The sequence below is a fragment of the Aotus nancymaae genome, unplaced genomic scaffold (assembly GCF_030222135.1).
Source record: "Aotus nancymaae isolate 86718 unplaced genomic scaffold, 86718_ANA_hifiasm-v0.15.2.pri h1tg000059l, whole genome shotgun sequence".
NCBI classification, from domain to species: domain Eukaryota; kingdom Metazoa; phylum Chordata; class Mammalia; order Primates; family Aotidae; genus Aotus; species Aotus nancymaae.
The window spans coordinates 12,439,509-12,455,358 of record NW_026988473.1 but is presented as its reverse complement, the minus strand read 5'-3'; the positions used below and the strand labels follow the sequence as shown (position 1 = coordinate 12,455,358).

At 51.8% G+C, this 15,850-nt stretch overlaps 1 protein-coding gene across 1 annotated transcript; it reads left to right on the top strand.

Moving 5' to 3' along the window:
- The first annotated feature begins 1,214 nt into the window (after nt 1-1,214).
- Nucleotides 1,215-14,899, top strand: SMTNL1 (smoothelin like 1). The gene is made up of 8 exons (XM_064364877.1): nt 1,215-1,321; nt 7,157-8,070; nt 8,318-8,450; nt 8,563-8,614; nt 9,891-10,040; nt 10,236-10,350; nt 10,504-10,655; nt 14,243-14,899. The coding sequence occupies exons 2-8, from the start codon at nt 7,159-7,161 to the stop codon at nt 14,385-14,387; spliced, it is 1,659 nt and encodes a 552-aa protein (XP_064220947.1). The 5' UTR covers nt 1,215-1,321; nt 7,157-7,158; the 3' UTR covers nt 14,388-14,899.
- The last annotated feature ends 951 nt before the right edge of the window (nt 14,900-15,850 follow it).

The following is a 15,850-nucleotide window of genomic DNA, read 5'->3' as shown; positions in this document are numbered from 1 at the left end:
CTGAGTCCAGAAGAATGAGAGGGAGCCAGTCTTGCAAAGAGTAGAAGGAAAAACTAGTCCTGAGTCTGAAAAGGGATAGATTTATTTAAGGAATAGAAAGGAGGCCAGTGTGGCCTAGTGGTGGGGAGTGGGGGAGGAGGATTGGGGGGGTCCCGAGCTTCGTAGTAGTAAAAGTATCCCCTGTACCCAATCTCCAAAAGCTTTCTTAGATCATAAAACACACAGAGAAAGTGAGGACCTGGTTTTTTGTTTTGATTTGTTTTGTTTATTGAGAAGGAGTCTTGCTCTGTTGCCCTGGCTGGAGTACACTGGCACAATCTTGGCTCACTGTAAGCTCCTCCATCTGGGCTAGTGATTCTTCTGCCTCAGCCTCCCGAGTAGCTGGGATTACAGGTGTGTGCCACCACTCCCAGCTAATTTTTGTATTTTTAGTAGAGACGGGGTTTCACTATGTTGGCCAGGCTGGTCTCGAACTCCTGGCCTCAAGTCATCCACCCACCTCGGACTCCCAAAGTGCTAGGATTATAGGCATGAGCCACCGCACCCGAGCTTGTTTTGTTTTTTCTTTGCAAAATGTCAGTTCAGTATAAAAATGTGTTCCGGCCTACTGTGTACCTGCCACTTCAGCTCATAATAGAACTCAGGAGTTTTGTATTTTCCAGACTCTGTTTAGTGACCCGTCAGCTTGCCCCATCACTTTTGCCCTCTCTGCCCCTCCCCCTCCAAATCTCTTGGTCCGCTGTGAGCCCTGAGACACAACCCCTGTGTCGGCAGCTGCCCCACTCGGCCCCTCCTTAGCCCAGTCTTAAGCAGCTGCTTTTGTCTCAGGACGAGGGAAAGGGACTATGTAAGGAACCTGGCGGTGTGGGCGTGAAGGAACCCAGGAGGCCTCGCCTGGGCTCTGGATGAGCAGCAGAGGCCAGGGCCATGCTCCACGTGGGTCCTGAAGATGGCTGTTAAGGTCTCTAGGGTTAGGAGAGTCCATTGGGAAGAAAGGTGACCACGGGACGGATGCTGCCAGGCTCAGGGCAGGAAGGACATGCCGTGATTGAAAGGTGCCACCTGTCAGATCTTCCACGGGAAATCCGAGCCTCCCAGTCTAGGGGAAAGTGTTGTACCAACAGGGCAGTAAACAATGCTCTTCAGGCAGCCCAAGCCTCTTGAAGTGGGGGTGGGGTGGGGTGGAAGAGGGAGAGGAAGGGGGGAGGCGGGACCAAAGAGCTGGGGGCTAGAGGCCACTGGGGCTTAAAGGCAGCCTGGAGTGAGGCTGCTCAGCTGGAGGAAAGAGACAGCTCCCGAGCCACAGGCAGAAGCCCCACAGGTAGGAGAAGCCCTGGGCCCCTTTCTAAGGGTCCCTCTCCATCTGCCAATTCTCCCTCCCACTTTCCAAGGGCCAGAGCCTCCCAGGAGGAGAAATCCAGGCTCCTTTCTAATTCTCTCCACCGCGATGTCTACTCTCGTTAGATGCCAGGGTTCTCAACCTTGGGGAGCTGGGCAACCTAGAGATCACCTACAGAGCAGCCTGCAGGTGGCCATCCACGAGGAGGCCTTAGAGCAGGGGAGGGGACCTTGGGAGTCTCGAGAGTCAAGCTGGGTTGGGGCAGACTGTCTAAACCAAGCCTGTCCAGCCCACGGGCCGCCTGTGGCCCAGGGTGGCTTTGAATGTGGCCCAACATGAATTCATAAACTTTCTTAAAACATTATGAGATTTTTTCTTTTTGCAATTTTTGTTTTAGCTCATCAGCTATTGTTAGTGTTCATATATTTTACATGTGGCCCAAGACAATTCTACTTCTGCCAGAATGGCCTAGGGAAGCTAAAAGATTGGACACTCCTGAGATCAGCCTCTCCAAGGGAGGGCCTCTGGCTGGGTGGGGAAAGTGGAAGCCTTAGGACAAACGAATGACAGATGAGGCTGCAGTGGGTGGCGGATGAATCACAGAACATCCAGCATTTATACTTCTAGGGGTTTGGAACTTGGGCTCCCCTGTCCCTTTCATCCTGGTCTACCAGAAGAAACAGGAAAAGGCCAGGCGCAGTGGCTCATGCCTGTAATCCCAGCACTTTGGGAGGCCGAGGCAGGAGGATCATCTGAGGTCAGGAGTTCGAGACCAGCCTGGCCAACATGGTGAAACCCCGTCTCTACTAAAAATACAAAATTAGTTGGGCATGGTGGCACATGCCTGTAATCCCAGCTACTAGGGAGGCTGAGGCAGGAGAATTGCTTGAACCTGGGAGGTGGAGGTTGCGGTGAGCTGAGATTGTGCCATTGCACTCTAGCCTGGGCAACAAGAGTGAAACTCTGTCTCAAAAAAAAGAAACAGGAAGAGAGAGGGAGGGGAGTTATCTGCAGTGCTGCTTTGGACACATTAACAGGGATAGTCTGCAGGCTTCCTGGGGAAGGAAGGAGGAAGGAAAGTAGAGAGTAAGAAAGGAAGGTGGGGGTGGAGAAACGTTCAGGAAGGACCTACTGTGCACCCGGAAGAAAGAGAGAGGAACTCCTCAGCTGAATCTGACTGCCCTTTTCAACTCGTGGGGTGCCTGCACTCTGGGCCGGGACCTTTGGAGGGACACTGGGCCGAGGAGCTAGTGGGAGCATGTATTTGGTGTGAGTTGTGGAGTGGAGTCGGGACTCTTGGATTCTAGATAGGACTAGGCTATTTGTCCTGTGACTTTTGTCAAGAGATGTCAACTCCCTGAGCCTCAGATTCCTACTGGCTCCCTAATGGGGCCAATGACCAATTCTGGAGGGTCAGAGCTAGAAACGATTCAGAGAAAGCAGGGCCCTGCAGCGTAAGCTGTCAACTGCTGTAGGGTTGTGAATGCTGGGGGTGGGGGGTGGCGTCCTGGTTTCTCAGCATTTCTGAGCATCTTCACTCCTTTCCTATTTGTGACAAGCCTGGAGGGTGGAAAGCTGAGGTGATGGACATGCGGGATAGCTGAGGGGTGTGTGTGTGTGTGTGTGTGCGCGCGCGTGTGCACGTGTGTGTGCGTGCATCTACCCTTCCCCTCCACCACCCTAAGTAAGTAGCATGTAGACAGAAGGAAAGATGGTTAGAGTGGCCAGCCTCGGTGACTCCTGCCTATAAACCCAGCACTTCAGGAGGCTGAGGCAGGAGGATCACTTGAGGCCAAGAGTTTGAGACCAGCCTGGGAAACATAGTAAGACCCCATCTCTATAAAAAACAAAAATAAAAAGCAAAAAACTAGCCAGGTGTGGTGACACATACCTAGGGTCACAGCTCCTTGGGAGGCTGAGGTGGGAGGATCGCTTGGGTCCAGGAGGTGGAGGTCACAGTGAGCTATGATTGAACCACTGCACTCCAGCCTGGGCAACAGAGTGAGACCCTGTCTCTTAAAAAGAAAAGATGACTGGAGCACTCAGCTACGTCTTAGCCAAATAGTGTCACACTTTGAGGTATAAAAAGGGCTTGTTATCATCCTACTGGCATTCAGTTCTCTCTGTCTTGTCTCACTGATAAATGCCCTCAAGCCTAGGTCAGGATCTTGCCCTGGCACAGGGCTGGGCATAGCCAACCCACACCATGCGAGCTGATGAGTGCTGAGTACTCATTCATGCAAAGCATGCCTCTGAATCCTGTTTCGTTTTTTGTTTTTTTTTTAAGAGATGGGGTCTCACTTTGTTGCCCAGGCTGGAGTGTAGTGACTATTCACAGGCAACATTTATAGTGCACTGCAGGCTTGACCTCCTGGCTTCAAGTGATCCTCCTGCCTCAGCCTCCCAAGTAGTTGGGACCACAGGCATGTACCACCACACCTGGCTCCAAATATTTTCTAAGCATGGGCTTCCTTAATCCTCCACCATCCCTGTGGGATAGGACTTATTGTTAACTGCCGAAATCAAAACACAGAGAGGACAGATAGGTTGCTCAACGTTACACAATTAGAAACTCATGGGAGCAGGGATCCCATCACAGGAAGACACCAGAATCAATGGTTTTCACCACTGGTCCATGTCACCTTCTAAATAAGAGCAGAGAGCAGGAGGGGAAGGGGTCATGTTAGTCCAGCATTTGCCGTGCTTTCTTCTGCTGAACGCGGTGCTGCTTAAGAGAGTGGTGGATGCTCCTCAGGAAAAACAAAGCAAAAAAAAAAAAAAAAAGAAGAAGAAGAAAAAGAAAACTCATGGTCAAATAGGTTTGGAGAAAAGTGAGTTAAATGAAGTTTAAGCGAAGTTACGGTTTCTTAACTATCTGGTATCTAAAATCTACTTAAATGCTATTGAAGTTGTATATCCATTTTGTTTTTTAATTTTATTTTCTTTACTGTAGAGACAATTTCATTATGTTGCCCAGGCTGGTCTTGAACTCTCGGACTCAAGCAATCCTCCCACCTTGGCTTCCCAAAATGCTAAATTACAAGCGTGAGTCACTGCACCTGGCTGAAATTGTATATCTCTAAGAGGGTAAAGAGTAGACTTTTTTGGCCAGGCGTGGTGACTGACACCCATAATGCCAGTACTTTGGGAGGCCGAGGTGGGCAGATCATGAGGCCAGGAGATTGAGACCATCCTGGCCAACATGGTGAAAACTCGTCTCTACTAAAAATACAAAAATTAGCTGGGTGTGGTAGTGCATGCCTATAATCCCAGCTGTTCGGGAGGCTGAGGCAGGAGAATCGCTTGAACCAGGGAATCGGAGGTTGCATTGAGCCAAGACTGCACTGCACTGCACTGCACTGCAGCCTGGCAAAAGTGAGACTCTGTCTCAAAAGGAAAAAAAAAAAAGGCCAGATGTGATGGCTCACACCTGTAATCCCAGCACTTTGGGAGGCTGAGGTGGGCGGATCACCTGAGGTCAGGAGTTCAAGACTAGCCTGGCCAACATGGTAAAACCCCATCTCTACTAAAAAAAAAAAAAAAAGTGTGTGTGTGTGTGTGTGTGTGTGTGTGTGTGTGTGTATATATATATAAATATAAACATACATACACACACACACAAATTAGCTAGATATGGTGGTGTCCTCCTGTAATCCCAGCTACTTGGGAGGCTTGAATACATGATATTGGATGGTGTTCACCCACACCCCTCTATAGGTTCTGGCTTCGGCTTTAAAGAACATTGAATCACATAATGCCTTTTCCATAATGTTGCCTCTTTTTGATTAATCCAGTGAAGTGGTCACAATGTTATTGTATTATTATTTTTTTTTTTTTTTGAGACAAGGTCAGGAGAATCGCTTGGACCCAGGAGGTGGAGGTCGCAGTGAGCAGCGCTCGTGCCACTGCACTCTATCCTGAGTGACAGAGCAAGACTTCGTCTCAAAAACAAAGAGCAACCTTAGCCAGAGAAGATTCTTCCTCCCAACCCCACAGGAAACCCGTTCCGTGTCATGGGAGACCCTAGTTTTCCACAGAACACAGTGTGGAAAACCTGATCCAGACGAACACCATCACTGCCAGTGGACACTGAGACATAGAGAGGGCAAAGGACTTGCTCAGGTCTCAGTGGGGACTGGAAGATGCAGGTCACAGCCAGTCCCACTCCCTGGCTCCCCGGCATCTCAGCTGATGTGTGCCCATCTCCCGGGCTCATCTTCCCTCTTACTTTAAGGCATTGCTGGAACCACTGAACCAGGAAAGGGCTCTAGAGGGAATCGGAGGACAGTGCGAGCATCTTGACAAATCCCAGCCTACTTTTAGGAGATGGTGAGGGCATCGAATTCAGGAACCCCGGGACTCTGGGTAAGACCTGAGTGTGTGGTCGGAGCAGAGCCCTGCCCCTGTCTTCCTGCCTCCTGTCCTCTGCCCAATTACCCAGATGCCCTCGGTACTATCACTGAGAAAGATGGTACTGCCAAGGGCAGGGGGTATTTTTAGTGCGTGACAGGAGTGTCCACTTTTCTTACTGTCTGAGTCATGCCCTGAGCCCTATTTGGGGACTGTTTTCTTTGTAACTACACCCCCAAGAACGCCAGGGGGATGAAGGCGCTAACCTGGTGCCCCCACACACCTGTTTTTGTAGATCCTTCAGTATATTCAGTACTTAAATAGGAAACTCCAAGTTAAGATGTCATAATCTCTCCCATGCTTTCAGGGAGCAGTCAGAGGGTCAGATTGCCCAGCAGATGCCAGGGAGAGTATGGTTCTATTATTCACTCAAGGAAATGCTTCCTTGCCCAGGCCCACCTTTTCCAAGAACCACAGGCTGGCAGAGCTGGCAAAGCTCCAGAAGCCAGCTGGCCCAGGGGCTCCCAAATTTCAGTCGTTTTTATACACCACCTCTATGATTTTGCTATATCTGCACCACCTATATTCCAGTTTCCTGAATGACTTCCTTTGAATCAACTTATTTTTAAATTCAGTAAATGTATTTTTAAAAGACACTGTATCACTGTTAGAAATAGAAACTTAATACCATTTGCCAGAAATAGAAAGTAACTGTAAAAATAGATACAATGGAAACCAGTGTTAATCAATTCCATCTAGATACTTCTGCTTGCCTAGACTCTCAGGGGAAAGTAACAATTGTTCCGTAGGTGTTCTAGGATGCCAGTATAAAATTGTGACCAGGCACTGCTCATTCCTGTAATCCCAGCACACTTTGGGAAGCTGAGGCGGGCGGATCGCTTGAGCTCAGGAGTTTGAGACCAGCCTGGGCAACATGGCAAAACCCCGTCTCTACAAAAAATACAAAAATTAGCCAGGTGTGGTGGTGAGCACCTGTAGTCTCAGCTACTTGAGAGGCTGAGATTGGAGGATCACTTGACCCCAGGAGGCAGAGGTTGCAGTGAGCCGAGATTGTGCCACTGCACTCCAGCCTGGGCAACAGAGCAAGACCTTGTCTCAAAAAAAAATAAATGAATAATACAATAACATTGTGACCACTTCACTGGATTAATCAAAAAGAGGTAACATTATGGAAAAGGCATTATGTGATTCAATGTTCTTTAAAGCCGAAGCCAGAACCTATAGAGGGGTGTGGGTGAACACCATCCAATATCATGTCAATGTCACCCAACCAACCCAGCTTTAGGGAAGCAGTTCTCCCTCCTTCCTGCTTGGGTCCCATGTCCAAGTAGGAGCCAAGACTGAACCAAGGACCTACTGACTCCCAGGCCAGAGCTCTCTGAGGGTGGGGTCTTCACCTCATCCTGAGATGGGGCATGAGTGGGTTTGCTTGTCTTCTCTTTCCAGAGATGGAGCAGAAGGAAGGGAAGCCCTCTGAGGATGGGACTACCATCTCCCCAGGTGCAGACAACCCTGAGAGGTCAGGAGGCGGAGACCCGGCAGAGGAGATGAAAGGCGCAGCTGGAAAGGTCATCCATGAGGGACCTCCCACCGAGGCAGGAAAGCAGGAAAAGGCACCAGCCGAGGATGGCACATCAGCGGAACTCCAGGGGGAAGCGAATGGATTAGATGAGGTCAAGGTGGAATCTCGGAGGGAGGCTGGGGGGAAAGAGGACACTGAGGCTGAACTGAAAAAGGAGGATGGTGAGAAGGAAGAGGCCACCACAACTTCTCAGGAGATGACTGGCAGGAAAGAAGAGACCAGATTTGAACCCAAGGAGGCTGAGGAAAAGGAGGAGAGCACGCTGGCCTCCTCCGAGAAGCAGAAGGCTGAGGAGAAAGAGGCCAGGCCGGAATCTAAGGAGAAAGCCGATGCCGACGACAGAGACAAGCCTGAACCTAAGGCGATTGTTGGGGAGGAGGAGGCCAAGACAGCCTCTCAGGAGGAGAGACGCCAGAGGGAGGAGCACAGCACTGAACCTAAGGAGGAGGCTGCAGACGAAGAGGCCAGGGCGGAACCACAGAAGGCGGCCGTGGTGGAGGATGAGGCTAAGGCTGGACCCAAGGAGCCCAGTGGGAAAGAGGAGGCCAAACACGATGCAAAAGAGGAGGCTGATGCAAAGGCGGAGGCTGCTGCAAAGGCGGAGGCTGATGCAAAAGAGGAGGCTGGTGCAAAGGCGGAGGCTGATGCAAAGGCGGAGGCTGATGCAAAAGAGGAGGCTGATGCAAAGGCGGAGGCTGATGCAAAAGAGGAGGCTGGTGCAAAGGCGGAGGCTGATGCGAAGTTGGAGGCTGATGCAAAAGAGGAGGCGGAAGAGGCTGTGAGTGAGGCAGAAACAGGGCAAGGAGGCTGTGGTGCCTCCTGCTCTGAAAGCAAGCCCCCTCTGCTTCAGTCAGTCGGGAAAGTCCAGGCTTCCTCCCGCTGATTTCCAGAGCTCGGGGTGGGAGATGGGGGCAAGGGGTGTAGCACTGTAATCCCAGGCTGCCTTTCAGATCTTTCTGAAGTCCTCATAAACTCAGGGCAGGTGCTGTGTGACCATGAGCCCACACAGATCGTGCTCATTCCAGGAGCCAGGCAGTCCCAGCGAAGAGCAGGAGCAGGACGTGGAAACAGAGCCCGAGAAAGGGGCAGGGGTGACTCCCAGCTCCCCCGAGGAGTGGCCTGAGAGCCCCACGGCAGAGGGGCACGCCCTCAGCACAGGTGAGTGAGAGCCCAGAGCCCACGGAATGCTGCAGGGGCCACCTGGGGGAGGGGCGGGAGGAGCATGTCCTGGATAGCCCCAGCTTCCCTCCCTCCTTTCCCTTTCCTCCAGATGGGTTGGGTCCAGACTCTGTGGCTTCTGGAGAGACCAGTCCTTCGGCCAGGTAATGTCAAACTCTGGGGCTCCAGCTCCAACTCCCCATACCTCCTGCTCCCCTCAGCATTCACCATCACCTCAGTCTGGGTCTCCCCCAGCACCTGATTTCAAGATATTCCAGGATTCCTGGCATTCAGCCTCCTATTCCAGGCAGAGCCCAGGAAACCAAAGAAGCCAGAGGCATGGCTGGGCGCAGGGGCTCACGTCGGTAATCCTAGCACTTTGGGAGGCTGACGTGGGCGGATCACCTGAGGTCAGGAGTTTGAGACCAGCCTGGCCAACACGATGAAACCCCGTCGTCTCTACCAACAATACAAAAATTAGCCAGGCATGGTGGTGTGTGCCTATAATCCCAGCTACTTGGGAGGCTGAGGCAGAAGAATCACTTGAACCCAGGAGGCGGAGGCTGCAGTGAGCTGAGATCGTGCCATTGCACTCCAGCTTGGGTGACAAAGCAAGACTCCATCTCAAAAAAACAAACAAAAACCCCAGAGGGAGAAAGGAGCTGGAAGGATACCTGGTCCACTTCCCGTGCCATGGCTGAAGTCTGCGCTTCAGCATCCCTAACCCTTCACGGGAGCTCCTTATCTTTCAACTGATCATGTTTCCATGGTGCCAGTCATCTATAAAAGCATGATCAGAAAGCCTGAGTTTGGACAGTGGTTCTGCCAGGTATCAGCTGTGTGACCTTGGCCATGTCACTGAACCTCTTCTCATCTGCGAGGTGGGAGTAGCAATTGTATCTCCCTCGTAGGATTACTGGGAGGCTTCAGTGAGTAACAAGTGCAAAGCTCTTTAGCCCAGTGCCTGGTCCATGGCAGGTGCTGGATAAAATCATAGACTTGTGCTTGCCATTGTACAACTTGTCATTAGAAGAACCTTCCATTATACAGAGCGAAAATCTGCGTCCTTGTCCCTTTCGTAGGGAAAGATAACCAGTGAATAGTCACTGAGCATCACTGCATGTGGCAGGCACAGCTGGGTGCTTTACATTCACCTTACATAGGAAGAAGGGAAGCCAGGATCCAAACTCAGGTCAGACCTCAGAGGTGTCCTAGCTCCGCCCACATGTCCTCACCAGCGCATATGCTCCCCCAAGTTAGACCGAGACTCATTCTTCCTTCTCAATGCCCTCCCAGTGCTGGGCAGAGAATAAATGTGCGCCACAACTGCACACAGCCCTTTAGTCAGCAGTGCCCACCCCCTAGCACCTCGGCCCCCTCCCTGTGTCCTGCAATGCTGGTCCCAGCCTCTCTCACGCTTCTCTGGACTTCTCCATATAGTGAGTCTTCACCCAGCGATGCACCCCAGAGTCCTCCTGAATCCCCTCCATCAGGGGAGAAGAAGGCACCAGAGCGCAGGGTATCAGCCCCGGCTCGGCCCCGGGGGCTGCGGGCACAGAACCGCAAAGCCATCGTGGACAAGTTTGGCGGGTAGGACATGGGCCAGGGGCTGGGCTGGGTTTTCCCATAGGAACCCAGAGGGTTGGTGGGAGGGTGGCCTCAGGGGCAGTGGAACAGCCCAGGCCAAGGCAGGAGGACGGACATCTGCGGGCTGGGATTCTCCCAGTGGGGCCCTTCATGGCCTCCTGCTCTCTGGCTTGGCCTTGCACCCCTCCCCCCACACAGGGCAGCGTCTGGCCCCACGGCCCTGTTCCGGAACACTAAGGCAGCCGGGGCAGCCATCGGTGGTGTCAAGAACATGCTCTTGGAGTGGTGCCGAGCCATGACGAGAAAATACGAGGTGGGCATGGGACAGAGCTGCATGGGTGGGGCAGGAGTCCAGGGAGGGTCTGAGGGGTGCAAACCCCAAAGGGTGAGAGAGTGGGAAGGGGGCCAAGTCTAGGCCGTCTGGCTGAGGCTCACTGAGGTCCCGTCTGTGCCCTGCCTGCCACAGCACGTGGACATCCAGAACTTCTCCTCCAGCTGGAGCAGCGGCATGGCCTTCTGTGCCCTCATCCACAAGTTCTTCCCTGACGCCTTTGACTACGCAGAGCTGGATCCCACGAAGCGCCGGCACAACTTCACCCTGGCCTTCTCCACAGCAGAGTAAGCCACAGCCATGGGCTGGCAGAGCCGGATGGGAGCTTAGGCGAGGACTGGATTTACAGGGTTGAGTAGTGGGACCATTACATTGATGCTGGCGCCACACATTCATGTATCCAACAGACACTCCCTCTGCCGCCCAGGCTGGAGGGCAGTGGCTCAATTTCAGCTGACTGCAACCCCTACCTCCCGGGTTCAAGAGAGTCTCTTGACTCAGCCTCCTGAGTAGCTGGGATTACAGGCACATGACCCCATGTCTGGCTAATTTTTGTTTTTTTTTAGTAGAGATGGGGTTGCACCATGTTGGTCAGGCTGGTCTTGAACTCCTGACCTCATGATCCACTCGCCTTAACCCCTAAAGTGTTGGGATTACAGTTGTGAGCCACTGTACCCGGTCAAACAGACACTTTTTTTTTAGAGGGCCAGGCACTGTTTCAGGCCCTGGGGATACACCAGTGGGTGAAACAGACAAGAATCTCTGCTTGGGTCAAGTGCAGTGGCTCACGCCTATAATCCCAGCACTTTGGGAGGCCAAGCCAGGAGGATAGCTTGAGGCCAGGAGTTCAAGACCAGCCTGGGCAACATAGTGAGACCCCCCCATCTCTACAAAAAATCAAAAAATTAGCTGGGCATGGTGGTAGGTACCTGTGGTCCCAGCTACTAGGGAGGCTGAGGTGGGAGGATCACTTGGCCCCAGGAGGTCAAGGCTGCAGTGAGTCATTGAGCCACTACACTCCACTTTGGGTGACAGAGCAAGACCTTGTCTCAAAAAAAAATAAGTTACTATTTTAAAAAAATGAAAGGGAGATTGGACGTCTGGACTTACAGCTCTAAGTGAGTATCAGGAGGTCAGGCAGCTCTGCCCTGACCAAGTGCTCCTGGCCTGGAGAGTGTGAACCACTGTCCTCCTGCAGCTGCTTGGACTCTGGTTCCAAGCCAGGCAGAGCCACTGGAAGGTGGGAGAAGAAATCAGATGACAATGACAGGCCAACAGGATGCATCAGGCAGCTGAAAGGCCAGGAGGCCGTGGGGATGTGTGGAGAAGGAGGAAGGAGAATAGAAGCTGAGGTGCCTGGGTTTGAACCCCGCCTCCTCCTCCCTAGCTCTGTGACCCTCTCCAGCTGACCTAACCTCTCTGGAAGCCTCATATCACAGGGCTTGTTGTGAAGATTAAGTGTGAAGAGGAAAGAGTGTCTGCCACAGCCATCACAACCCACTGCTCGTTCCATAACTCTCCTCAGATTCCCATGGAGTCCGGGGGTGAGGGCAGGGAGTGGCCAATGCCAAAGCCCTCAGTGGCGGGGCCCTTCCCCACTCACTCCCCAGGCTCGATGGGAATGAAGGTTTTGCCTCTGCCATACAGAAGGACAGCACCCTAACCCACAACCGTGGGGCACTGCATTGGTTGCAGGGAGCTTGTCCAATTCTCCAAAATCCTCCAGTGTGTGTCCTTCTTCCCACGGCTCCCAGTCTGGCATGGATTTTTGGCAGTCTCAGCCCCAAAGGAGGATTTCCACTGGGGTCCTGGTTTCTCCTATGCCAGCACCTATGGCTGGCTTTGGTGGGCAGGGACTGCTGAGACCCAGCTCCAGAGTAAGGATGCCAGAGGCGTCAGGCCCCCGGGTTAAGGCCCAGCTGCGTCACTCGCTTTGGCCTGGGCCAAGCCACCAAAAACACTCTGAGTCTCCAGTTCCTCTTCTGCTGGCTGAGGATGGAGGGAAGGAGTCTATGAGAACGTCCAAGGGGAAGCATCTGATAAAGCAGGAGGTTGACATGAGGCCCCAACACTGATTAGCTCAGCTTATTGGCCTCAGCAAAGCCTGTGGTGTCACAGAGCCCCAAAGGGCAGCTGCAAAGTTAGAAAAAGAGGACTTGTTGCCAAGTGCCAGCAGCTACTGAAACACCAAGCTCTTGCCTCAGGTCCTTTGAACAAACTCTTTCCTTTCCCCAGATGTGCATATGACTTACTCTCTTTAGGAGGCCCACCCTGAACACCCTATAAAAAATACCACAGCTGAGCGTGGTGGCTCACACCTGTAATCCCAGCACTTTGGGAGGCTGAGGTGGGTGGATCACTTGAGGTCAGGAGTTCAAGATCAGCCTGGCCAACATGGTGAAACCCCATCTCTACTAAAAGTACAAAAATTAGCCAGGAGTGGTGGTACATGCCTGTAATCCCAGCGACTTGGGAGGCTGAGGCAGGAGAATCGCTTGAACTCGGGAAGCGGAGGTTGCAGTGAGCTGAGATCACATCACTGCACTCCAGCCTGGGCGACAGAGTGAGACTCCATCTCAAAAATAAATAAATACATATATACAAAATAAATAAAAATGCCAGATCTCCTCCAACATAAGAACACGTCCTGTCTCCCTTCCTGCCTTATTTTCCTCCTTAGCACCTCTTGCCATCTGATGTACCATCTACTGTGTGTGCTGATCACTGTCTCCTGCCACAAGAATGTCCATGCCATGAGAGTGGGGAAGTTTTGGTTTTATTCACTGGTGAATTCTCAGAGCCTAGAAGAGGGCCTGGCACATAACAGGCTCCCGATAAATACACAGAGACTGAATGAATGACGCTCCTGGAGATACGGCAGCTGCAAGACAGGACTTTGGCTAGGATTTGGTTTCTGTCCTTTATCTTTTTGCCTGTTAGTTTGTTTTTGAGAAAGAGTCTCACTCTGTCGCCCAGGTTGGAGTGCAGTGATGTGATCTCAGTTCAGTGCAACCTCTGCCTCCTGGGTTTGGGTGATTCTCCTGATTCAGTCTCCTGAGTAGCTGGGATGACAGGTGCCTGCCACCATGCCCAGCCAATTTTTGAATTTTTAGTAGAGACAGGGTATCACCATGTTGGCCAGGCTGGTTTCAAACTCCTGACCTCAGGTGATCCACCTGCCTCGGTCTCCCAAAGTGCTGGGATTACAGGCATGAGCCACCACGTCTGGCCCTTTTAAGTTCTTTTTGAGAGGCCTGGCCTAACAGAAGCTCCCCGGTTCCAGAGGACAGATACACATGCATGTGAAAGTGGTGGGTTAATGCAGAACTAGAGACCAGAGGGTCCTGCTCACATGTGAGGACAAGAAGTGCAATGAAAATGTGGCTTTGGAATCAGTCCCAGCTGGGTTTGCATCTTTACTTTAATTTTTTTTTTTTTATTTGAGAAGCTCCCATTCTCCGAAAAGTTCTCACTAGGTTGCCCAGGCTGGTCTCAAATTACTGAGCTCAGGGGATCCTCCCACCTTGGCCTCCCTATGTGCTGAGATTACAGATGTGAGCCACTGCACCTGGCCTAAAACTCATTATTGAAGAATTCACTGATGTTGGCTTTGGGGTTACCTGTCTACACCCTCTGACTTACCTATATCACAGCTAAAGGAGGCCACAGTACCTGGCCTGGGTTTGTCTTAACTATGTTGGGGCTTCAGTTATCTCATCTGTATAATGGGATGGTTGGCTTAGCTGATTTCCCAGCTCCGACATCCTAGCCCATCCTATGGGCTTCATCCTTGCTGGGCTACCCGAACCCGTCCCCTTGGCTCCCATTTCCTTCACCTTTGACCTTCTGCTCCTCATCCCACCCCATTCCTTAGGAAACTGGCTGACTGTGCTCAGCTGTTGGACGTGGATGACATGGTGCGGTTGGCCGTGCCCGACTCCAAGTGTGTCTACACCTACATCCAGGAACTGTACCGCAGCCTCGTGCAGAAAGGACTGGTGAAGACCAAGAAGAAATGAGGAGGTGGCTGGCTCCGTGGGCAGAGATGGGAGGGCGCCTAGCTCACCAGCCGTGGCCTGGAGGCTCCCTTCTGCTCCAGGGAGGCACCAGAGCCAGGGGCTCGGGCAAGGACGTGTGATGCTGGTTTTAACTGCATTAAAAGTGCTTTTGTAAAATGTTGTCTGGCCCCTCAGTGCTCTCTCCATACTTGGCCCAGGAACCTCTGCACTCTAGGATAATAAACTCTTGCCATGGGGTTTCCTCACCTGCTGAGATCTCAGTAACCACGCAAGGTGTTCGGGAAAGGACAATGGCCTGGGTCCCACCACTAACAAGCTGTGTGACACTAGGACATACAGTTAACGTCTCTGGGCCTCAGTTTACAGTCTGAAAGGGAATAATGAGAGTTCCAACCTTATGAAGGTGTTGCGAGAGTTAAATGAGATGATGAAATGGGCAAAAACCTTTGCCCAGTCCTGCCACTCAAGTGGTCAATAATCGGTCGCCAAAAATAAAAAACAAACTTACGTTTTGACTCTGGTGGCACTTCTTCTGGTTATCTTCCCCCGTTTCTACACTTCTTCTCAGGTTAGGGGACTCCAGGGCAGGAGCTAGAGAAGATTCTCTAGAAACCAGTGGGATCCGAGTAATTTTTTTAACTCAAAGACACCCCATATTCTGTCTCTGAAAAGCCAGCAGTATTCCAGGAGCTTACAACAATTGTGACCAGAAAGTTCTTCCTCTGGGTTAAGTTAATCCCTCTATCTGGCTGAAGCTTTGGCTTGCTTTTATTTTTCCATTGCTCATGAGCTGCAAACCCCTGGGCTGATGACCATTTCCTGCTAACTATCCAGTTTGGCTTTATCAGCCATTTGGGGCGTGTGTGCTGATGAAAGCAGCTCATGAGAAAAACGAAAAACAAAACACAAAACCCACCCCAGCCATAACCCTGGCTCGCCTGCAGGGGTGTGGATTGGCAGAGTAAATACAAGCAATCCACTGAAGTGCTCTGTGCCTCCTCCATTGTCTCATCTTTAAAATGGAGATGTTGGCCAGGCACAGTGGCTCACCCCTGTAATCCCAGCACTTTGGGAGGCCGAGGCTGGTGGATGACCTGAGGTCAGGAGATCAAGGCCAGCCTGGCCCATATGGTGAAACCCCGTCTTTACTAAAAATACAAAAATTAGCCAGGCGTGGTGGCAGGTGCCTGTAATCCCAGCTACTCGAGAGATTGAGGCAGGAGAATCGCTTGAACTCAGGAGGCGGAAGTTGCAGTGAGCAGAGATCGCGCCATTGCACTCCAGCCTGGGTGTTGGAGTGAGATGCTGTCTCAAAATAAGAAAGAAAAGAAAGAAAGAGAGAAAGAAGAAAGAAGAAGGAAGGAAGGGAAGGAAAGGAAATGGAGATGTCATCCCTGTGGACCTTCTGAAAGCTCCTCTGTCCAGGGATGGCCTATTTTTCCATGGCCAACACTCTTTATGAT